A 23,404-nucleotide genomic window follows, 5' to 3' on the forward strand; every position below is an offset into this window, starting at 1 on the left:
CTTTTATAAAAATTGAAATGCACTTCATAATAACTCGCTCTCCTTAGTGTGACTGCTTTGGAATTGTGTAAGACAGACAGCCCCAGGTCTGTAAGGGTTTGCAAGATGTCAGTGTTTCCATTGTGCACCTGGTGTGTTCTGGTCAATGGCTGGTTATATATTTGTTATATGAGAAAAGAATTACATATGTTGAAACCTGTTAATGGTGACTAAAGGGATTTCTGTCTGTTAATACTGGTGGCCAGGTAGTACAATCTGAACGCCCCCTCCACATATATATAGTATTGATTCACCTTTCACTGTAAGGACAGCTCAGACATTTTATTGAGTGGTTCCTTTCTAAAGAAAGAAGAATATCCAATCTTTAAGTATTGAATTGTATTTAAATACCCATTTCAGCAAGAATTTGTTGGTACTTTAGTTCCCAGTGAAGCCATTAACACTAGCCAAATCTGGTCACAAACAGTTCTGTGTTGTAGTATTGATCTGACAGAACTTGCTTCATATGGGCTGAATATGAGTTACAGGCACCAAAGGGATACAATAAGTATGTGTATAAATTCAGTATTCTGTGTTTGTCATTGTTAATATTCATGGCTCATTCACAGCTTTTAGCAAGTGAAGTCGGTGAACATGTGAATATTCAAAATCTTTTGACCATTTCTGGCAGTTGGCGTGGACGGGCCCAGCAAATACTTGTTCTGCAAGGCAAGGTAAGTTACTACTCTGGGTCTTTTTCTTAATCTCTATGTAAAGTTATCTTTTTGGTGTTTAGAGCTGAGTGCAAACTTGCAAACACACACTGGGCCTCCAGGTTTATAGAAATTATGACATTTAGAACATGGACATATTGCATAGTGCAGTCCTGCAAAATCCCACCTGTTCATTCACCTGTAGTAAGTATTTTTTTCTTCTTCTGATGAGCAAGTAAAATATCACTAGCTGTCTTATCAATAAGTCGCAGTCAATGCTAGGCAAGTAGTGCAGTCACAAAATAAAAGGCTAATATCATTCTGGAGTAATAGAGGAGGTAATTGTCCTGATCCACTCAGACCTGGTGAGGCCTCAGCTGGAATACTGTGTCCAGTTCTAGTTGCCACATTTAGGGAAGATGTGGACAAATTGGAGAGAGTCCAAAGGAGAGCTACAAAAATGATCAAAGGTTTAGAAAACTTGACATATGAGGAAAGGTTAAAAAAACTGGGCATGTTTAGTTTTGAGAAAAGAAGACTGAAGGGGGACCTGATAATAGTCTTCAGCCATGTTAAAGGCTGTTATAAAGAGGATGGCGATCAATTGTTCTCCACATCATTGGAGATGTTAAGAACAATTGGAGATGTTAGGTCATGCCTCAGCAGGTGGCTGGACTCGATGACCTCTCATAGTTCGTCCTACCTTATATTTTGTGATTCTAAATTTTGTATTTAGCTGGTAAGCTTTCATGATAGTGTTACAAGCATGGCATGATGCTGTGATCATATTGGTAAACTCAAGCCTTAAAGCAAAGCTATGTGAAAACTTGACATGTATTTCGGGGGATTGGAGAAGGTTGATTTGTTTAGAGAATATATTTTTTTTTAAGTTTGATTTCTGCCTTTTAAAGTCTTGCAGCATGTAGTGCTGTGTAAGTCAGGTGCTGGGGCACTGTCCATAACCATGGGACATTTTGTTGTGACTGAGCAAGAGAGTGATGAAAAAGAAAGATTGCTAGTCCCTAACTTATTTAATTCTTAATTTGTAGCCTGTTGCAGGAGCATCACTTGCTTGCAGCATGTGGCCAAGTACACAGAAATTATTTAATGCAAATAAATGACGAGTCATTCAGTGCTCAGATAAACAGGCATTAAAATAAACAGCTCTACAATATATTGAAATCTGGGGGTTGAGTTTTTGGTGGTTGGTTGTTTTGTTTTTTTTTTTAAACACACCATCCCTAGGAAATTGTGTTACATTAATTAAACTATTTCAAACTTCAGCTCCATTGGTGTTGGGAATCCTGCACTTACAATGAGGATCCTGGTCCAAGATGATTAGCAATGAACCTTCTAGTGACATCTTTAATTCTTCATTACTTCTGAGGGGCTTCATCCACCTTTATTGCCACTTGGGAAATGGAGACAAGCTGCGGACACAGGACATAAGGCTTCTCTCTGGTTGTTTCTTGTGTGCTGTCACTCCACTGCTGTTAGGTGCATGCAGCTGAACAGGGACTTTTTCACTTTTGTTGACTAAAATGGTAAACTCCAGCTTTTCTATGGTAAAATGGGTTTTCCCTCCTGCAGACATACCTTCCTATGTCTGGTGTAGACATCTATAAACGGGAATTTGAAAGTGGGTCCTGCTGCTGTGCCAGTTAACTGTGATTTGTAATGTCAATAACTATGTGATATGACTGTCCACCCTGGACCAGATCCGACCTTTGGATGTGAGACTGTCTCTGACTTCAGTAGAAGCAATGTATGCACAGCCAAGGCCAGAATTAGGTCGTGAGTGTACTTTCACATTCTCCCCTAGGTTCGTGAGCTGGAGAATCAGTTGGGCCAGAGCAAAAGCAGAGCATCAGTGAATAACGTTGATGAGGAAACACTGGCCCTTACAGATCCACGGAAGTTGTCAGCCCAAGAGAAAAACCTGTTACGGATTCGCAGCTTGGAAAAAGAAAAGAAAGAAGCCTTGGAGGTAAGGCACGGGGAGCTGCGATAGATTTGCATATAATACATGATATGTAAGGACTCTGCCTCCCTTTGTGTGGGTGCACTAGAGAAAGGATAGGGCGCTGTCACACCCACACTGTTGGATTCTCTAGTGGCCCCAACGGGTGTGCGGGATGCATAGGGCCATGGCAGCAAGATGTGCAGAGAGGCATGGGCACCATACAGTACAAAGGTTCAGCAAGTGCATTTCTCTATAGACAGTCCCCACCACCAGTTATTAGAAGGCCTCCAGCTACCAGCAGTTAGGCTGAGAACCTCCTTCCCCATCCCCACCGCAGTTCAGCCTTGCAGCTGGCGTAACTGAGCACCTAGGTGTACATATGCCTCTCACGCTTGGCAATGAGGATAAAATCGGCATTCTGCTGCCCACAGTTACATACCCCATGGGCCAGATTCTGCTCTTATACCAGTGGAAATCTGGAGTAACTCTGTTGTTGTCTTTCTGTCTCAGGCACCATTCACAACTGTTGCTCATAGTGGAACTTCCTAGTTCTAAAGGCAAAAGAGACCACTGTGGTCATCTAGTCTGACCTCCTGCATAACACAGGCCAGAGAACTTCCCCAAAATAATTCCTAGAGCAGATCTTAAAGATCAACATCCTATCTAAAATTGTTAGTGATGGATAATCCACCACGGCCCTTGGTAAACTGTTCCAATGGTTAATTACTCTCACATTAAAAATGTACACTTTCTTTCCAGTCTGAATTTATCTAGCTTCAATTTCCAGCCACTTGGATCGTGTTGCACCTTTTTCTCCAAGATTGAAGAGCCCAATTATTAAATATTTGTTCCCTCTGTAGGTTCTTATAGACTGTAATTATGTCAGCCCTTAATCTTCTCTTTGTTAAGCTGACTAGCTTGAGCTCCTTGAGTCTGTCACTGTAAGGCAGGTTTTCTAATCTTTAATCATTCTCATGGCTCTTATCTGAATCCTCTCCAATCTATCAACCACCTTCTTGAATTATGGCCACCAGACCTGGATGTGGTATTTCACCAGTGCCAAATACAGAGGTAAAATAACTTCTCTACTCCTACTTGAGATTCCCCTGTTTATGCATCCCCAGATGGCATTAGCTCTTTTGGCCACAGTGTCACACTGGGAGCTCATGTTCAGCTGATTATCCACCGTGACCCCTATGTTTTTCAGAGTCACTGCTTCCCAGGATAGATCCGCCATCCTGTAAGCATGGCCTGCTTCCTTTGTTCCCAGAGGTGTACTTTTACATTTAGCTCTGTTAAAACACATAGTGTTTGCTTGCACCCAGTTTACCAGTCTGGGGTTCCTCCAGATTTCCACTGGTCTTACTGAGATTGGAATCTGGACCAGTGTCGCCAGTGTATGTGTAATATATAATTTTATGTATTTATATTGTGATGCTCCTTATTCTTCAGAGGAGGATGTTAATTAACAGTGTAGTCACTTCAATTACAGGGCAAATGGCAGATCAGGAACACAGTGCTTCAGGTTTTGATACAAAATTATAATTTGCTTCATTGCAAAAACTGAATCTGCTTAAATCCCACCAGATTCGTGCACACTGCCAGTGAGCAAGTGCTGAGTCAAACATGCAATAACAATATAGCTATATTTCTGTTTACACAGAGGCGAGTCACTTTTTGACTGCCAACCCAGTGCACAGCTCTGGATTCTAAAGGACTGTGTCTGCTTCCCTGCGCTCCCTTCAGTGAGAAGATGCATGTAGACTATGATATGATTGATCTCTTCTGTCATTTCACATTATTTGTTTACGTAATTGCAGAAACTCAGTGGGGAACATAACGCTCTCCAGAAAGATCATGAGGATGTGAAAAAAAAACTGGATGCATCAAAAGCCAGGAACAAAGTGCTGTCCAATGAGGTGAAAGCTCTGAAAGGACAAATCTTAACTCTGCTGGAGAAAGGAAAGCACGACGATGAGCTCATAGATGCCTTACTGGTACAGTCTGACTGTTGCAATCCCGCCCAGGCATTACAGGATTAGTGCTCTAGCTATAATTAGCGAAAATGAAGGCATATTACCACACAGTGGCCAAAACATACACTTAGTGTAGTTAGAGGCCTGTAAAATCTGTGGGTCAGTCCTAGATTTAAGAATGATCCAAAACTGCTGCATTTTATATTGAATCGTCTTCAGACTCAGGTAAAGATTTAAAATTGGCACAAAGGGAACAGTGATGCATTTGGAGGTGGCTGTTGGCTGCATGTCTTATAAGAAGTGTCCAGCAGAGTTGTCATAAAAGGTGGAGACAGGGTTGTCTGGTAGGTAGAAAAGGGAACTGGGAAACAAGACTCTTTAGATTCTATTCCCAGTTCTGCTATTGACTGACTGTGTGATCCTGGGAATTTGGTCAATGTTTGTCAGGAATGCTTACTAATTTTGGGTGCTTCAGTTCTTTGTTGTCCAACTGGAGATACACAAAGCCAGATTCACAGAGGTGCTCAGCCACTTGCAGCTCCTTCTGACTTCAGCTGGGGTTGTAAGCGCTCAGTGCTTCTGAAATGAACGCCTAAGCTGGCAATCAGAATCAGAGGACACAAAGTTTTTTTGTCCAGGGTCACACAGTGGGAATGGAATCTAGAGAGTCCCAGTCCTGTGCGTCAGTTTCCCAACCTGCAAAATGGGGACAACAATAATACAGTAACTCCTCACTTTACGTCCTCCTGGTTAACGCTGTTTTGTTGTTACGTTACTGATCAATTAGGGAACATGCTTGTTTAAAGTTGTGCAGTGCTCCCTTTTATAATGTTGCTTGGCAGCTGCCTGCTTTGTCCACCGCTTGCAGGTAGAGCAGCTCATTGGAGCTAGCTGGTGGGGACTTGGAACCAGGGTGGACCAGCAGCCCCCTATCAGCTCCCCTAAGTTCCCTGTGCTGCAGCGCCCAGCAAACTATCAATTGCTGGCAGTTCAGCTGTCCCTCCCCCCAACTGCCATGTGCTACTCCTGCCTCTACCTTGGAGCTGCTCCTGGGAGCCTCCTGCTTGCTGTGCAGGAGGGGTAGGAAGATGGGTGCTAATGTCAGGATGTACCCCTCTACCCCGATCCTTTATCCCATCTCCACAGAGCAGGGGCGGACAGACACGACAGGGCTCAGGATGGAGGGAGCTTGTTGGCAGCAGCTGCTGTCTCAACTTGCTGATCTACTTAAAAAGGCTGTGTACTTAGTGGGGTCAGATTACTTAAAGGGGCAATGCACCTCTCTCTCACACACATGTTGTGTGTCTCTGTCTTTCTCTGCCATGCTGTCTCCCCTCCCTCCATTTGTGGTGCCTTGTAGAGTGTGAAGCTACATTAACAACAGTGTGTTAACCCTTGAGGGCTCAGCCAAGTGCTAGTTCATCTTTTAGCAGTAAGGTATTCCCTGGAAAATATTCCATCCCCTTCCACCCTCTGATTTCACCACCTCAACCAAGCTTCACAATCGTCATTGCTGAGAGAGAGAGTGTGTCTCGAAAAAATATCCCTGGAACCTAATCATCCCCCCGCCCCCCCATTTACATTAATTCTTATTGGGGAAAATGGATTTGCTTAACATCGTTTCGCTTAAAGTAACATTTTCCAGGAACATAACTACATTAAGCGAGGAGTTAACTGTACATTCTTTGCCCAGGCCCCACCCCTTTTTAGTATGATCCTGAAGCAGTAAGCCTTATTACCACTCATTGTGTTGCCAAACACTTAACTATACTTGTACCAGCGTTCTGGCTCCATTCACACTTGTACAACAGCCATGCATACCCTTCCATGCACTGTGCAGGGCTTTACAAGATCAAGGCCTGTAAGTACTGAATTATCTCGCTCTGCAGCATGTTGCTCTGCATTATGCAAAATGTGAAATCCTTGCAGTGGACGGATGCTGAAGGTACTTGACAGTCAGACTGGTCCCAAGACATTATTAGAGTAGGAGTTTAGAATGTGGTGAACAAAATTTATCCCTTGAGTAACATTACTCACTTTAATAAACTTACACCAGGGATGTGTTTGGCATGATATGTTAATACTACAAAATATGGATTCTGGCCATGTATTGCTGTACTGATACCAAAATGTGTGTCTTTCTTGGGAATAGATTTAGACTGAAAATGCAATTTTATGCATATTTAATGATCAGTTTATACAAAAAAGAACATACCGTGTGTCATTTCTGCTTCACCAGAACGAGCAAAAGCAAATGCATGAGATCTTAAAGCACCTGAGCATGCAGGATGAGAAGAACAAGGAGTCCCAGAAGAGTCTAGGCCAGCATTTAAACAGCGAGACTCAGAAACAGAGCAGTCTCATAGGGCAACTCCAACAGATGGTGGCTGAACGTGAAGCCAAGATTAAAGAGCTGGAGGAGGAGATGGGACTGCTCGCACTTCAGGTAAACCTAGGAAAATATACTAACTATTACAGCAGCTCCCTGGGGGAATTTTATTCCCATTTCTAAAAATGCCCCTTTCCCCACTTAATCTGAGATTTCTGCTAGTTCAGAATACCAGCACTCAGCTGCTTTAATAGCTTCCACCAACGCCAGGGGTAATCTGTCAGGGAGACTTTCTCTGAGTTTCCTCCACACCTGTGTGACATTTCCTCAGAGCTTTTGGGCAGTGGAGATGGTGTAAGTGCAAGTCACATCTAAACCTTGCAACGTGATTGTCAAAGCTGAGTTACAGTAAAGAAAAGCCACATGTAAATACTATAAAAGCTGTGGCACAAAGTAGCCAATGTCTGGAAAACTCAAAACGTAGAGTGATATTAATTGTTAATTTGCAGTTGTAAATAGGCTGACCAGGCAGCAAATGTGAAAAATCAGGATGGGGTGGGGGGTAATAGGAGTCTATATAAGCAAAAGACCCAAAAATCGGGACTGTCCCTATTAAATCGGGGACATATGGTCACCTTAGTTGTAAAGCAAGTAAAAAAGCTGCCTTGGTGTGAGATAAGGAGTAGTTAGTCCTCTCATGTGACTACTGATCTCTGGATTATTGTGCCAGCAGACTAATGTAATGAAAATTTCATAGCCTTCCTTGGCTATTGTGTTCTTCTGCTTTAGGATGCCTTACATTTGCCTATGCACTAGGATGGTCCATTGGTTAGGGCACTAACCTAGGTTTTCGAAGACCTCGGTTCAATTCCCTGCTCCACCAAATACTTCCTGAGGGACCTTGGGCAAGTCATGTAGCATCTTTGTGCTGCAATTCCCCTTCTGTAAAATGGAGATAATAGCACTGCCTTACTTCACAGGGGTGTTAGGATGATAACTACATTAAAGAGTGTGAGCTGCTCAGAAACTGCAGTGATAGGGAACCATATAAGTACCTGAGAAAGAGAACTTGAAGCAGAATACATGTTAAGTTTGTGGACCAAGGTTATGGTTTGATATGAAACTTTGGAGTTTCAATTGCTTCACTTAAAATTTTATGGGGGTGGTTCAAACCTGAACCTCAAAGTGGAACTCCTAGGGTAGAAACTTCCCCCGATGGACAGGAACCAAAGGTTCCCAGGAAACCTTGTAAACCACAAACTCTGGGATACACACAGCTCTGTCTGTAAGCAACCTATCAGCTCTGGGTGCAGTTCTGGTCTGCTGCATTAGCACAAAGCATGATGGGCTTTCCATTTTGCTCCAGCAGCATCAGAAGAAAGAGACCACTGAGGAGGGTGGTTCAGATGTTGCAGATACACCATCTTCAGAGCACTTAGAAGAGCAGAGTTTTGCTCTAATCAAACCACCAGCATCCGCAGGCGATCATGTTGGAAGGATTGGGTCTGCTCGGTAAGAAAAACTTAATTTAAGTCTTTAAAATAGATATGAATTACTCAAAGCCATACTGTCAGCCAGGCCAAACTACAAATGCAGCTTCAAGATGACTGTGGCAGCTCATTTGCATTATAAGGAAATCTCTTAATCATGTTATCACTGAGACATTTGTCCTGGGACACAGAAAAATCCACTTATCCACTGATATTATGCATTTGGCATGTTTATAGTACAGCTCATTCTCTCTCTGACTCAGATAATATTCCCATGGTTGACTTAAGTGCCTTTGGTTTTATTCGCTGGGAAAAACCGGGCAGCTAATGGACAGGCTTATGTAGGTGGCCTTGAAAATTAATATGAAACTCTGTTTTACATAAGCTATAAATCAGTTGTGTATTGTATAAATTGCTAAAGCTCCATTGGGTAGGATTTCCTCACGGAAATTAGAAAGATTTAAGACATCCAGTAAACTGTTTTTCTTGAGTACCCACCAACCAACCCTACCTGAGGAGCTGTCTTTTTGTTTATCGTGGTCGTTCTACAACAAATACAGGCTCTGATTCTCATTCACAGTTGAGCTGCTTTACAACACTCTGGCAGTGTGTAAAGGTGCAATACAAATGGGAGTAAATTATGTTAGCACCCACTTAAAGGCTCCTGTGCTCTGCTAGTGTGGTACAAAGGGGCCTTTGTGCAACTGAGACTCGGGCCACCAGGGTTTTCATAAAATCTCCTTGCTCATGCACCTGTTATAGTTGAAGCAAATGGGTTGTCATTAAATAAAACGTAACCGTTTTTGTTGTGGATAGATTTGGGTCTGATCTTGCTTCCTTTGATGTCAATGGTAGATTTTTGCATAGACTTTAATGGAAGCAGGATCACAATCTTTGTGTGTGTTGTAAGCATATTGCTTTGTACTGGCTTGTAGCTTAGAAAAGACCGAAAGGTCCTTCTGCAGCTAAAGCACTTCCCCCCACACTGTTGGTACAGCCATGATTCCCATAAGCCGTGGTTTATTATGGAGTGGAAGGGTCTCCAGTGGTATTGCCCCTATGATTTTGATTCTCTCATTTGTAACTCCCCCAAACAAGTTTTCATGCGTTTAGGTGGCAAACTTGTATATTATCTGTATATTATCCAAATTGCTTCAACTCTTTCTTCACAGGAGGAAGGCCACCAGTAAAATTAGGCTAAGGAAGCTTCTTCACTTTGTTAAGCACTTTATACAAGCACCCAAGTGCAATGCATTAACTTTAGCCTAACACGCATGGCTACCATAGCTATGTAAAGAAAACATTTACACCTCTACCTCGATATAACACTGTCCTCGGGAGCCAAAAAATCTTACCACATTATAGGTGAAACCACATTATATCGAACTTGCTTTGATTCGCTGGAGTGTGCAGCCCCACCCCCCTGGAGCACTGATTTACTGTGATATATCAGAATTCATGTTCTATCGGGTTGCATTATTTCGGGGTAGAGGTGTATATACCCAGGTGTGCACTGAACGAAGCCAAGCGCTGCAAGAGCCGTTGTTAGCTTAGTGGGCACTGCTCACTCCCTTACTATTAATATTTTGATGAACAATCCTTTCCATTTATTTAACAAAAATTAAAAGTGTATCTTCTTTTACTTACAGAAAAGATCAAATGAAAAATGCTGTAAAGAGGAGATACAGACAACCCTAGGGAATTCCAAACCTGAAATACTTAATTTGTGCTCAGTTATAGCACTGTTGTCATTACTAGCCTTACCTAGTCTTGGAATGGATTAACCAGCTGTCTCCCATGAGAGATTTGTGCTTGTTCTGTAGCATGGTGGCTAACCGTACCCCTTCTGTTGCCGGCAGCTGCAAGAGGGGGGACACATGATCGCATGCACATAAGCTGGTCTGACATTCTATCCAGTAGAGGGCAGTGATGAACACACGTTGTAGGACCACAGACAGTACCAGACCTAGGTCTTTATTATGTGGAGCAGAGGTTCTCAAACTTCATTACACCGCTGATGTAGAGTTTTTTGTTTTCTTTCTCATAGCACTGTGTCTAAGTTGGGGCACACACTTGGAGAATCTGCAGCGACAAAGCCTTCACCTCCAAGTAACAGTGTCACATCTGGGAGGTATGTTTGCAGTCTTTTGTATAGGTGTGGGGAGAATTCCATTGAAACCCACCAGACACAGCCCTGCATACTCTTAGCTCTGTCTGCATCACCTAATGACCCTAAACCTAGTGAAGACCCTGATCTTCGTAGCAGAAAAGCTCCTCTCTAGTTGATCACATCACAGTGTTTTGACTCAGGCTGGCTCTTGTTTGTGTTCTCTTAGTTTCTGAAAATAAATGCTGGGTTTCCATCCCACCTCCCAGTGCTCGCAGTACAGGCATGAGCCCTAGACATTCGTGTGTATGTCAGTGGGAGAGAAAATAAGGGAAGCGCATGATGGGGTACCTAGGAAATCTGCCTGGCTTCTTGCATCAGACTGCAAGCAAAAGAATGCATTCCCTGCAGTAATTTTTGAAGCTCTTCTGTTGGGGAAAATCATTGCTAACCGAAATTTTGTTATTTAATAGATGATCGTAGGTATGCCCAGTGCTTTGCAAGTACAAGGACAGTCTCACTACAATGGGTTGTAACGCTGGGATGGGAGCAGGTGTTGGTGAATAGATCCGTGCTGGAAGCTTTAACAAAAGACCTGTGGTTTTAAGAGAGAGATTTGAAGTGGGAGAAAGAAGATTAGCCAGCGAGAGGTGGGAGGCCCTTCCAAGTGAAGTCGCACAACTGTTTTATTTACATAGGGCAGGTTGAGTGGTGGTTGGAGTTGGGGGCGCAGAGATTTGTGGCACCTCTATTTTGTACCTTGGCTAGTAGGCTTAATCCCCAGGCTAGTAGGCATTTGGTACATTTTTCAAGCCTGTCTTTGCTTCAATTGCTTTCAGTCATGGGAAATAAACCGATCCCTAAAGTTTTTGCTGTTTCTTAGGGTTGCTGACACCGAGAGCCCAGATCTGAAAGTTTTGCAGACGCAGATCACACAATACAAGGCTCTTTGCCATGCTGCTGAGGTGGAAAGAGAGAGACTCACAGAACTAGTCACTGTCCTGCAGAAAAGGTAGCAGCTGATTTTGATATTTCCCTTTGTGATATTATTATATCTAGTGGTTAAAAAATCTTTAGACCTACAGGCATTTGAAAGGCTCTGTAGTATGTAACCCAGCATGCCATCAGATATAGTTGGTGTGATATTTTGTTTTTAGTGGGTGCTTTTTGCTTTGTTCACCATATAGTAAATTACTAAATTAATTATTATGTTCTTATTCTTATGTTCTAACTTTCTCAGTAATTCTTCTTTTCAGCTAATATTTCCCATGCATCGCTTCAATGTAATGGCAATGCTTTTTTTTGCTGAAAGTTTTAGTAAAACCCATTAATGTGATTGAGTTATAAGAGAGTGAAGTAAACATACCCTTTGCTTTTTAGAAACATTTAAGATGTGTTTTGTTTTTTTGTGTTTTTTTGTTTTTTTTGCACAGGAATAAAATCCAGAAGTTTTGATCCCCAATCCTGTGCTCTAACCCCTAGACTATCTCTAGTATACACACTAAATTTTTGTCTGCTTTGTAATGCAGTAAGTTTGTTTGCTTTCTTTACTTATTTTACATTGACTATTGCCTATATTTTGGTCTGTGCATTCCACTGTAGACAGTTATATATAATTTCAACCTTTTGAAAAGGTAGGTGTCACTCACTGTTTCTTTACAGGCCAAGCCTGCAAACACGCACAGGCAATTGTACTCACACATGCAATCCCAATGACTTCAAGGGACTGCTTGAGTAGGAAAGGATAAATGTGTAAGTGTTTTCAGTATTAGGCTCAAATTAACATGAAATAATGATCAAAAACACCAGAGTCAATGAAATTCACAGCTAAGGTTGATGTGTACCATGTAATGGTGACTCTGCAAATCCACAATCATCACACATTATCATGGGCTCTCCCAAGACTTATTGCAAAAGTCTCACAAAATTCACTTACAAGACCTCTGGATGATAATATATAGTTCCATTAATATTTTTACCATTAATATATAGAAAAATGATTAGCCCCACACACACGCTTGGGGGATAGGTTGCTTAAACTCAAGTAATGTAGATGAGGCTAAGGTCAAGAAAGAGCAATGGAAGTGGTTAGGTAAGTGGAATTTGATGAGAGACTGCACAGATTGCCATGATATAGGACTCCATTGTGCAAACCCTTAAACACTGAACATGGTACTTTCTGAAGTCAATGAGACTATACTCAATAGTAAATATTTGCAGAATTGAACCCTGATTTTGGAAAGGAGAACAGCTGGGGGGACTTGATTTGAGTTATTCATATTAGTGGAGGCTGTTGAAAAAACGGATCAGTCCCTCACTTTCACCCCTTCTGTCTAATATGAGAACTAGGGGACACTCGATTAAATGAAAGGGCAGTGAATTTAGAACCACTAAAAAGATGTACTATTTTATGCAGTATGTCGGCAGCCTATGGAGATTCACTGCCACAAGAGGTCAGAGTCTCTCCTACTCTGGATGGATTGCTAAAGGAACTGTATAATTTTATGCTTATTATAACACTTCTAGCTATGCATGCTAAGGGAGTGATAAAAATAACCAAATCTATTGCTTCAAGAAGTAAGCAGCGATCACCCCCAGAGGTCAAGAAGGAAATTGCTCTTCCTTTGTATAGCACTATACAATAGGTGAGGTTCATCATAGTTTTGACAACTTGCCATGAATCATTTGGTATCAACCACAGCCCTAGGTAGGATACACCATTGGTCTGATGCAGTTTGGCAGCTCCTGTGGTCTTGTGTGAGATTTTCTGATTAATCGTTTAAAATGCTGCATGGGATAACTATGAAGTAAAGACATGTTCCCACTGAATGACCTTCAACAGCTCAGCACTGCATGCTGCCCATTAACTGCATTCTGAATACCATCGCTGTGTAAAGTCTCATGGTGTCTAATTGCCTTCAGTCCCATGCACATTTTTTCAAAGTACTTTCTGGTGGCTGAGCTAATAAAAGGCAACATCCAGGAGTGGGTGGGCGAGGTTCTGTGGCCTGCAGCATACAGGAGGTCAGACTAGATGATCGTGATGGTCCCTTCTGGCCTTAAAGGCTATGAGTTTCTCTTCATTTCAAGGAGATGCTTGTGGAAATCTTCACTATTTACATAGGAAACCAGAACAATATTAGATAATGCTTTTAGACCATTTTTACTACTTTGCTTCTATGCTAGTCCAATGTATTAAAAATAGAAGCAGTTTGTTACTGATACAATTATTGGTCGGCCATCAACAACCTGCAACATCAGTGGGTATTTGTATGGGAAGCTTACAGTGGTGTCCATTGCTGAGGGACCTAGTCAACTTCATCAGTAAAACAATTCTTTATAATGTATAACTGAAGCCCATGCTCATTAGCTAAGTCCATCTTGCAAACATGGCCGATGCCTTTTGGGTGAATATCTGGAATATCTGCCCTTGGGAGACTAGTGCATGCATCCATTCATCTTATTGTGAGCCGTGCATTCAAGGGCAGAGTTTGAAACTAACACTGGACAGTACGAGAGTCCTGATAGCCTAAGTATAAAAAACCGAACCACTTGTTTTGAACCTCAGGGTGGTCGAAAGCAGTGATAAAGTTTTGGAAGCTGAGAAGAAGCTTCAAGAAGAGCGACGTCGATCAGTCATTTTGGAGCAGCATCTTGAAAAAATGAAAATGGATGCAGGGAAGAATGCAAACAGCCAGAAACCCCTCCCGAGGAACAAAACAGGTGAGGAGCGGCATGGTATAGGGAGTGCCAGGGAGTGTCAGTCACCTAATCAACTTCTGCATTTGGCAGCCAGGAGATGTGAATAACATCTAGAACCCTGAGCTTGTGCAGACATATATGTGTGCTTAACTTCATGCGCTAAGTTCTGCTGAAGCCAATGGAACTACTACCGAAGAAATTCTGGCCCCATTTGGGGAGTTTGCCATTGACTTCAGTGGGGCCAGTATTTTACCCACAGTATGCAAGCTTTGGCAGGATCAGGGCCTACAGAGGAAACCTGAAGCTGCTATGCACTGCCACCAATTCTAGCACTGTATTCTCTGCTCTTTTGCTTGAAAGGTTCAGCTGAAGGTTAAATTGAGAACAGAATTAAATGATACATCCCAATTTAAGGCCTGTCAGTGTCTATGAAAAACTATTGCTGGTTTTGAAGTAATTAGATCCTGTGTCATTTATTACCACTAAAACATGATAATCTGCTGCTATAAATATGAAAGCCTCACTAACATAGTTAAAGAAGAAAAGCTCATTGTGGATTGTAAAATTTTTATTTCCTTGATTAGATTCATTTATTACTTATGGACTGTAATCCTATAAAATGTCTAAAAACAATAAAACTGTATATATTCTTATGGAAACTTTTACAATAGTTTCCCTCTTTGTACATACTTGAAATATATAGAGGATGTTACCAGGGATCAGAACGTCTCTTTGGTAAGGAACTCCTCTCCTTCTTGCCTAACTATTTCATTATCTTCTCTGTACATTGTCTCTCTCTTTCCTCTCCCTACACAAACTTCCTTTTGCTCTTTAGGCCTGGAGTAGTTTGCTTGGTTTTGATGGAAGGGAGAGATTCTACTGCGGCCATAGCACATTTCTCTGCAGTTCATCTGATCTGAGTGTGGTGTACTTGGTCAGGTCCATATTTAGCTGAGAGAGCTCTAAACGACACGTCTGTATGATGAAGGGAGTGGTGTTGGTTATTCACTGGATGTTGCTCTTTTCCCTCTGAGTCCATGTCCCCATAAACTATTAGAGTGGATTGTGGTGCTGAAGGGGCTGTCTGTTGGAGGAGATCTAAAACAGAGGTCCTGACCACTTGTGCCCTTAGATGTATTACTATATGCTACCCACTTAAATTTCCCCTGCAGTCACAAATAGAGATGGAATCTGCTCTTCCTGTCCTAAGCTATTTTATCCAGTTATTGTGCTGTTACCGGTTTTGTGCTTCACCCCAGAGCTGTTGGCATATCATACTTGGATGGAGCACAGCCTATGTATATCAGTTTTTAAGGCACTTTGAGATGAAAGGTTCTGTGTATATTAAAAGTTAGCTCATTATCACTGTATACTTTGGGACCTAATCAGCATTCTGTTTAAATAAAGACTAGTATCATTGCTATTAAATGACAGGAATTTGTTCATAAAGGTATGGAAATCAGTGGGAACAGGGACCCTAAAAATACCTTTGAGGCTGTGGGTCTAAGTCCATAACCTGAATGGATTGCAACCCTATACACCAGAGTCTGTTTTTCTTGTTTGTTTTGTTTTGTTTTGTTTTCAAATTGTTCTCGAACCCTCCTAGTGATTCAACACACTCTGGAGTTCCTACAAGCAGCAAATCAACAAATCTTAAAAATACCCCTTTAGCTGAGAACTTAGTTTCTCCTAATGACGTTTCTGCTAGATAATTCAGGAAAACCAACTGCATAAAAGAGAGACTACAGTACCCATTAATGTTCCGTTCCCTTTCCTTTCTCAAAGTGCTGAATTGGGAAGGGCTGATCTAATTGTAAATGTTAATGTTTTTATTCTCTCACAGGCAGAGAATTTAGGTACTAGTGCTAGCAGAGCATTGTTGGCATAATACAAAAGCAACACATTTGTTTGTCTCAAAAATTGCTCCTGTTTTTGTTTTTCCTTGTTCAAAGATAAAAAAATGGAGAGCAGTTTGCTGAGTAAAATCCAGTGGGGATATAGGTAATGACTGTTGCGTTTGCTGATCAGTTCTCTAAGATAAGATAGCAGGACAAAGGCACCTTCTCCACTGCGCAATGTAACCAGTATTTTTTTTCATGTATTTTACTTCCCTCCCCACTCACCAATTTGCTGCACTTCCAAAAGGAAGAATCAAGACCTAGCATCTTTCAGAATTGCTTTGGCAACGAGTTTTCCTGTCTATTTTAATCGTTGGAACATCCATGTTCATACAGGCCCCAGTTCAGGAAAGCATGTAACTTTAAGCACATGCTTAAGCACTTTCCTGAACTGATGCCATAACTGCTTTCATTGCGAAGATCCCAAAGTGCATTATGAAGCCGGCTCTGTGTTTAACACACCAATATTGATTTCTCTCGGACATTTAGAGAGCACCAGTCACTGTAGTACTGAGTGAAATACAGTTTCAAGATGAGCTTAACAAATAATCACATTCCGTTCACACCTCCCAGGGGTTTGGACACTTGCACATTATTTTATATAGAATAATTTTATTCTTTCTTTACTCTCTCTTCCTCCCACCCCCCCTCAACTCACCGCTGATCATGTTTACAATTTCCCTGAAAGGAGATTACAGAAATCTGCCCTATGTGTTTACATTAAATGAATGCATGTGCTCAGATTAACCAAACCTCTCCTATTATTTATTCTCCATCTCTTGAGTTCTAAGGTAAAGCCGTTTGCTGTTGACTGCAAAGAATTGCCTTTGTCCCGTAACAGAACTCCATGCTGTGATTAAATTTACAGGTCAGTCTGCTAATAGCTCCAGACATACCTTGACTGCGAGTGATAGGAAAGATCTCACTGCAACGCAGCTCTCAGAGGTGCCACTAAAATCTCAGATAGAAGAACTGACTACAAGGTATGGTTTTTCTTTTCGTATTCTGTATCACTTTCAACTTATTTGAAATGGGGCTGAAATTAGCCCATCCTCATGTAGATTAAACCAACCCCACTTTTAGAGTCATGATTCTCTGGGCCACATCCTCAGTTGGTGTAAATCTGCTCCAGTGGAGCTTCTCTGATTTACTCCATGCTTTTGTCTTTGTTGGCGGGACTCTGACAGCAGCATAAGAATGGCCATGCTGGGTCAGACCAGTGGTCCATCTAGCCCTGTATCCTGTCTTCTGACAGTGGCCCCGGGCTAGATGCTTCAGAGGATTTGAACAGAACAGAGCAATTATCAAGTAATCCATCTCCTGTCATCCACTCCCAGCTTCTGGCATCAGAGGCTTAAAATCTCATACTAATTATACGAACACAGATTCAGGAATGCTATGTAGACATAAACCACTAAGAAGAAAGGAGCCTTTTATTATCCATTGATCTGATGCATATTAATGGGAGTTGGATGTTTGTCACTGGCAAAATAGTTCTCAGCGATATCAGGGTAAAGGAATCCTGACTTCAGAATATCCCCCTTTGTATCAAGGGGGTGGGAAACAAATGCTTAAAAGCCTGATATTTCTCACTCCTGTTGTAAGATTCCCAGCCAGCATGTGTGTCTATCCTTGCGGCTGATGCACAGTTCTCGTTTGCTCCAGCGCACTGCAGTTGGAATGAAAATTTGCCCTTTGCATTCACATAGGCTTACGATCCAGCTGGATGAGAATGAAGCCTTGAAGACCGCCCTGGAGAGGACTGTGAACATGAAAGAAGAAGACTTCAAATTGTACCAAGAGACAATGGGCCAGGTGAAGGAGATCTTCCTACAAGCTTTGAGGCAGCAGAAGCAAGAGAAGAATTAAAGCAGGACATTCAAAATACTTTTAGAGTGCAGCAGAGGGGAATCCAGCAATGGCGCCAGTGATTTGAAATGCAGCCGAGGTTTCGTTATGTAGCTGTTTTCCCAGATTGTTTTATTTCCTTAGCACTTGCAGGAGAGAGTGAGAAATATTTCAGCAAATTCCTGGTGGTAAGAGTCAGCAAGAAATGAGTTCTCGTAACCTTTTAATATTGTCCATGCAATTGTTTGCACACTATGGAGCATCAATGCTGTAGTCTTAATATGGGCAAAACTCCCATGGGTTGCAGTGGGAGTTTGTTGAATCAGGCCCTATATCTGAATGCTACTCTGTTTATCTGTAAATATAGGACATTTTTCACCATACTGAGTTCATCCTCAAGTTCTGCTTTATGAAACCGAGGGGCTAAAGTTAAGTTTCTTTAATTAATTTAAAAAGTTGCCAGAAGCAGCACACTGATATTTATCTAAGGTGGATTTTTTTAATAGCACTCATCACTGTGGTACCCATGCACTGAACAGGTCGGTTAGCTCTGCTTGCCAGTGTCTGCAATGAACTTGGCATGGAATTTGCTCTTTGTCTGTCCTAGGCTCTGAGTGCTCTGTTTGTGTTGGCTGTGGCAGGATTGCTTCCGCAGGTAGATGGGGCTTTTAGGTTACGTACAAGATCAGTCAGGCTTGCTTCAGAGTAATCTCTGCTAGCTCTGGGCCTCAGCTGAAGACACTGTATTGCCTACTTTCTCACATTTACCATGCAGTTCAGCTCTTGGTCTCTCTTGGAATCAACAGCAGCAAAGACACTGGAAAAAAAACCAACCACACTGGTGGTGTCCCCCAACTAAAGTGACTAGGAGTTTTGATCTGAAAATACTAGTCGCTCTCTCCAGTATCCTTGTAGTCCGGCACTTTAGTCAGCAAGACAAGTGACATCAGCTGCAAGCCAATTAGGCATCAACAAGCAGCCTGCCAGCATGGAGCCAACAGCAGAGATTGCCAGCAAAAGTGGAGCATGAGAACTGGGTATTAAGTGGCTTTTGGATAACGTTGCTCTGTTTCTTAACATTTAGAGCCTTTTTTGAAAGCAGCTTCTCTTCCCTTTCCCATTAGCTTGCATGTCTCGTTTTGATTAAGTGTTTCATTCCATGGGCATGAAGGTTGTCTAACGCTATCCAGAACAGTAGGTGAAAAGAGGATTCACCATCATGCATTTCAGAAGCAGGCTACGGACTCACTTTTTCATCCTGGGATCAGGTTCTGATTCCACTTACCCTGTTGTAAGGCTGGAGTAACAAGAGAAGGCAATGCAGTTATTCCAGATTTAGTGAGATCAGAGTCTAGCCTCTGGTCTCCAGATCTTTTGGCTGGCATCAAAAACTCACCCCTGAGAGAATTTTCCAGAGTTCCCTAAAGGTTGCGGACCCTATGAGGAGGGCTCAGTTTTAGGGAGAATCCCATTTTTCCCCAACTCAAAGACCTAGAGAGGATATTCCAAGAAGAACAAATACAGGTTCTTATCAGTGTGCCAACAGCATATATTGTTGATCTTAAATAACTTGGACCAGATCCTCAGGTGGCATAAGTCAGTGTAGCTCCCTCGAAGCCACCAGAGCTATGCCAGTTTATACCTGCTTAGTATCTGGCCCCACAAGGCTGAGTCAAATTTCCAGACATGACCACCAAGAATGTCAAGCTGCGGGTATAATGTCTCTCTTACTGGTGTGTGACGGGGCTGCCCGTGGAGCCAGCTGAGATCACTCAGTTAGGGCGAACTGCAAACAGAACGGGGCAGACCAACCCCAGAATAACCCCAGATAACCCCAGTATTGGTGGTTATTCCAATACTTAGGTTTACCAAGCCAGCACAGACAGCTTCTACAGTACCTTACTGGTTATTTATAAGTCCAAACGCTGCAGTTCTCTTAAAGTGCCCAGCCTCAGGCCTCCGTCCAGACACACCTGTCAGATATGATGATGATTACTGAAAATCTTATCATATAAAAGAAAAGGTTCTTCCAATCCCAAAGGATCAGCCACATACCCAGGTCGAAGTATAACTTAGATCTTACCCAAAATACACGCTACAGCCAATTCTTATTAAGTAAGCTAAAATTTATTAAAAAAGAAGAGAGAGAATGTGTTGGTTAAAAGAGCAATATACAGACAGACTTGAATTCAATTCTTGAGGTTCAGATACATAGTAGAGGTGAGCTTGTAGTTGTCAAAAGTTCTTTTAGAAATAGTCCATAGGTTATAGTCCAATGTCCATATTCAGGGTGACTCCAGTCAATGACTAGGGATCTCAGTCCTCGTGGCTTAAGGTCTCCCCCTCTTGAAACCCAAAGCAGAAATGAGATAAAATAGGATTGTGTCCCAGGGTTCTTATACGTTTCCAGCAGCCTTTTGGCCTGAGAAAACTATAGGCTTAACTCTCCTTCCAAACATCCTGGCAATCAGCACAGGCTAATTTATCCATTAAACAGTTCAGATACAGGTTACCACAACCTTCAAAGAGACACATAGACAATAATGCCATTTTACTCAAGTATCATCATAAATGTTAATATTCCTTTTTTGGTCTTTGAATTAAAGTTATAGCAATAGACAAGACTTGTTTGCTTACATCACAAGACCTGAGCAAACATTTACCCTTTGAGATCTCTAACAATGCAGACTTGCATTTCAAAGCTCTATTCATTTACATATCTTCCTAACCAGTCCTTAAGGTTCACCCATGGGTCAGGTCAGTCGATGAGTTAATTAACTCTTTCTGGCTGTGTTGTTCTTCAGTGAGATATTAGATCAGACTAGTAACGTCAAATGTCCAGCTGTGGGTACAATGTCTCTTTTACTGGTGCAATGTGAATGGCCATTTGTAAACATTTGGCCATGATCAGTCTAATTTTTCTAGAGTAAAGTGCATCTGATACATAGTGAGCCAGCAGTGAGAGAATTAAATCCCTCTGTATTTAAAAAGGAACCCACTCTGAATACAGGTGGCCTTCAGCCTGACCAAAGCATATGACTTCTGGGGCCCAGAAGCCCATGGAAGCTCTGCATCTTGTGAGCTGGCTTTATCTCCCTCTTGGGCAGCAGGAATAGACTGGATAGCAAGAACGCTAGGCCAGATTCATTCTAGCAATGGAATCTAAGAAAGAGGCAGTTTGTGGCCTACATTCTCCCCCTTGTGAGAGCTTGTGCTGCAAATCATGGAGCCACCTGTGACTCCTAAGAACGACAGCACGTACAATCTACCATATCCAAATGTCATGAAAGGTCTGGACAGCTGACGACATTATTAGGTTCCATCATAAACACGGGGGACACAGCCCTTTTGGTTAATGGTATTTTGAACAGTTGGAGGTCTGGATAATGAAGGCTGAATCATATTGTACTGAACCCCCATTAGATTGCCATTGATGTGTGTATTTCCACTCTGGCAATGATTACATACAATTAGGTGGGAGGAGAAGTCATTCCTGCTCACACTCTGCTATTTTGGGAATCTGCAACAGTGGGGAAAGAAACCCAGAAAGTTTGCTGAGTTGTAGCAAGAGCTCTTCAGATGCAGAAACCTTGCCATGTGGCTGGCTGCTAAATTTAAGCCTGTACCTTGCTTCTAGCGATTCTGAGCCTGATCCTGCTCTCGTTTACACTGGGATGTAAATCAGGAGCACCTTCCACAGAAGTCAGCATGTAAAACCAGTACACACAAGAGGCAAGTTGGCTCCTTTTCTGGTTTATGTTCCTAAGAGTTTGCCTTCTTTCCTTGTGCTTCAGTAGTGGGGCTCACACCAGAACTGCTGTGAAGCTCATCCAAGCTACGTACGGAGTTGTGGAATGGCTCAGAGGGCTGCAGGATTCCAGCAGATGGTTTGATGTGAAGCGATGTGCTTTTGTAAGCATATTCCGTGAACACACGGCCTAAGGTTTTATTATTTAAACCTTTTCTTTGAACTATGACGACTTTCATTTAGCACATTTGTGTCCCTTTTGTGAACGCAGGGGATACGTTATGGGGAGATGGGGTTTTGCAGATGTGCATTTTTTCCAAATACTTTGGGGTTTTTTATAAAGAGTACCCCAATACGCCTTAAAGAAAAAGTCAGATCCAAGGTAAAATAGCGGGTGTAACTCACTCAGCAGTAATTCTTCTCTGCTGGGGAACCTTGTGAATTTGCTGCATCACATTAGAGAGAAGTGTGGTCTGAGCAAAAGGCAGGCAGCCAGGACCTTGTGGTGTCTCAGCCCAGCTCTGAATTAGATTCTCTTTGTGGCCTCTGGCATATGACTTCTGCTTTGGGTCCCTCATCTATAGCTATATGCTGGCTGTAGCACACACACACATGTTGCCCGGATTGACTCACATTTGCACATTGCTCTGAAACTAGGGCTTGACTGCCTGTTGCCCTGCACCTTGTGCCTTCATTGACACCAGTGCATAGTGAGTGTAAAACACTATCAAATCACTGAGCTGCTTACTTTGCATTGATGTCAGCGATGACACCAGATTCAGGCAATAGCCATGTAGGTTCTGTGTAAGTGCTTATGTTGTAGACCCTGATCCTCACCAGCAGCTGAGCTGTTTGTTCCTCCAGGTTCGCTCTTACCTCAAAAAACAACTGCTGTAAACCAGCTCACCAAAAGGATGCAGCCACATTAGGGAAAAAGGTGTACAGGTCTGTCTCATCTTATGCTGGGGTTACATTCCACAGTCAGCACATAAAGCGAAAATCGTGCATAGTCAAAATTACATTGAGTGTAATTGGTGGAATTGCTTGCACTACAGATACAGTATTTAAATTATTTTCTCTTTTTTTCTTGTTTTTGCCAACGGCGTAAAGCTGAAATTGTGCATGTTAATTGCGCCTAAGATGCGACAGACCTGTATTCCCAGAGTTTAGGGCCAGAAGGGACCACATGATCCCCTAGGTGGGAGGGATTTGAGCGAGGCCTAGGTGTGGGCACAGTGGGAGAGATGACATCTTCCATTTGTTCAGCAACGGGCTAGGCACTTCTGCTGACGTTTTGCCTGGATAAGAGCTGTAGGCTTTAGCCCACCTCATTGGGTAATTTAGGGATGAAAAGTTGGGGCTCTCCACGCATGTGAGTTCATATTGCATTTACAGACCAAACTGCAGCCAACACAGCAGCTGCTGCCACTGCACGAGCAGGGGGCAGTTGCTATGTTCACAAGAGGAATGAAGAGAGGATGCAAATGGAAAAAACTGTAACTGAGCCACGATGCTCTAAATTAAGCTCTGTCCAGGCCAAGAGGAGTATTGGGTTTCTCTTGTCATCCTCACCTCTGCCATGGTAGCTTGTAAAACTTGCTGATCCCACAAGACAGGATGGCCTCCTGGTACATAAATCCTAGATAGATCC

The 23,404-nt window shown here is 42.3% G+C and overlaps 1 protein-coding gene across 5 annotated transcripts in view; it reads left to right on the forward strand.

Moving 5' to 3' along the window:
* CCDC13 (coiled-coil domain containing 13) overlaps positions 1 to 20,609 on the forward strand; it is a 35,723-nt gene extending 15,114 nt beyond the window's left edge. For 3 of the 5 annotated variants that reach the window (XM_050942506.1, XM_050942509.1, XM_050942510.1), the window contains 10 exons: positions 609 to 713; positions 2,515 to 2,679; positions 4,476 to 4,652; positions 6,871 to 7,077; positions 8,327 to 8,472; positions 10,498 to 10,581; positions 11,441 to 11,569; positions 14,126 to 14,280; positions 17,026 to 17,140; positions 17,867 to 20,609. In XM_050942506.1, coding sequence (XP_050798463.1) covers positions 609 to 713; positions 2,515 to 2,679; positions 4,476 to 4,652; positions 6,871 to 7,077; positions 8,327 to 8,472; positions 10,498 to 10,581; positions 11,441 to 11,569; positions 14,126 to 14,280; positions 17,026 to 17,140; positions 17,867 to 18,026 — 1,443 coding nt within the window. In that variant the 3' untranslated portion in view covers positions 18,027 to 20,609. The remainder of the gene's footprint in view (positions 1 to 608; positions 714 to 2,514; positions 2,680 to 4,475; positions 4,653 to 6,870; positions 7,078 to 8,326; positions 8,473 to 10,497; positions 10,582 to 11,440; positions 11,570 to 14,125; positions 14,281 to 17,025; positions 17,141 to 17,866) is intronic. The other 2 variants (XM_050942507.1, XM_050942508.1) reach the window with 2 other exon arrangements.
* Positions 20,610 to 23,404: the final 2,795 nt, after the last annotated feature.

Source organism: Gopherus flavomarginatus, chromosome 2 (assembly GCF_025201925.1).
Source record: "Gopherus flavomarginatus isolate rGopFla2 chromosome 2, rGopFla2.mat.asm, whole genome shotgun sequence".
Classification (NCBI taxonomy): domain Eukaryota; kingdom Metazoa; phylum Chordata; order Testudines; family Testudinidae; genus Gopherus; species Gopherus flavomarginatus.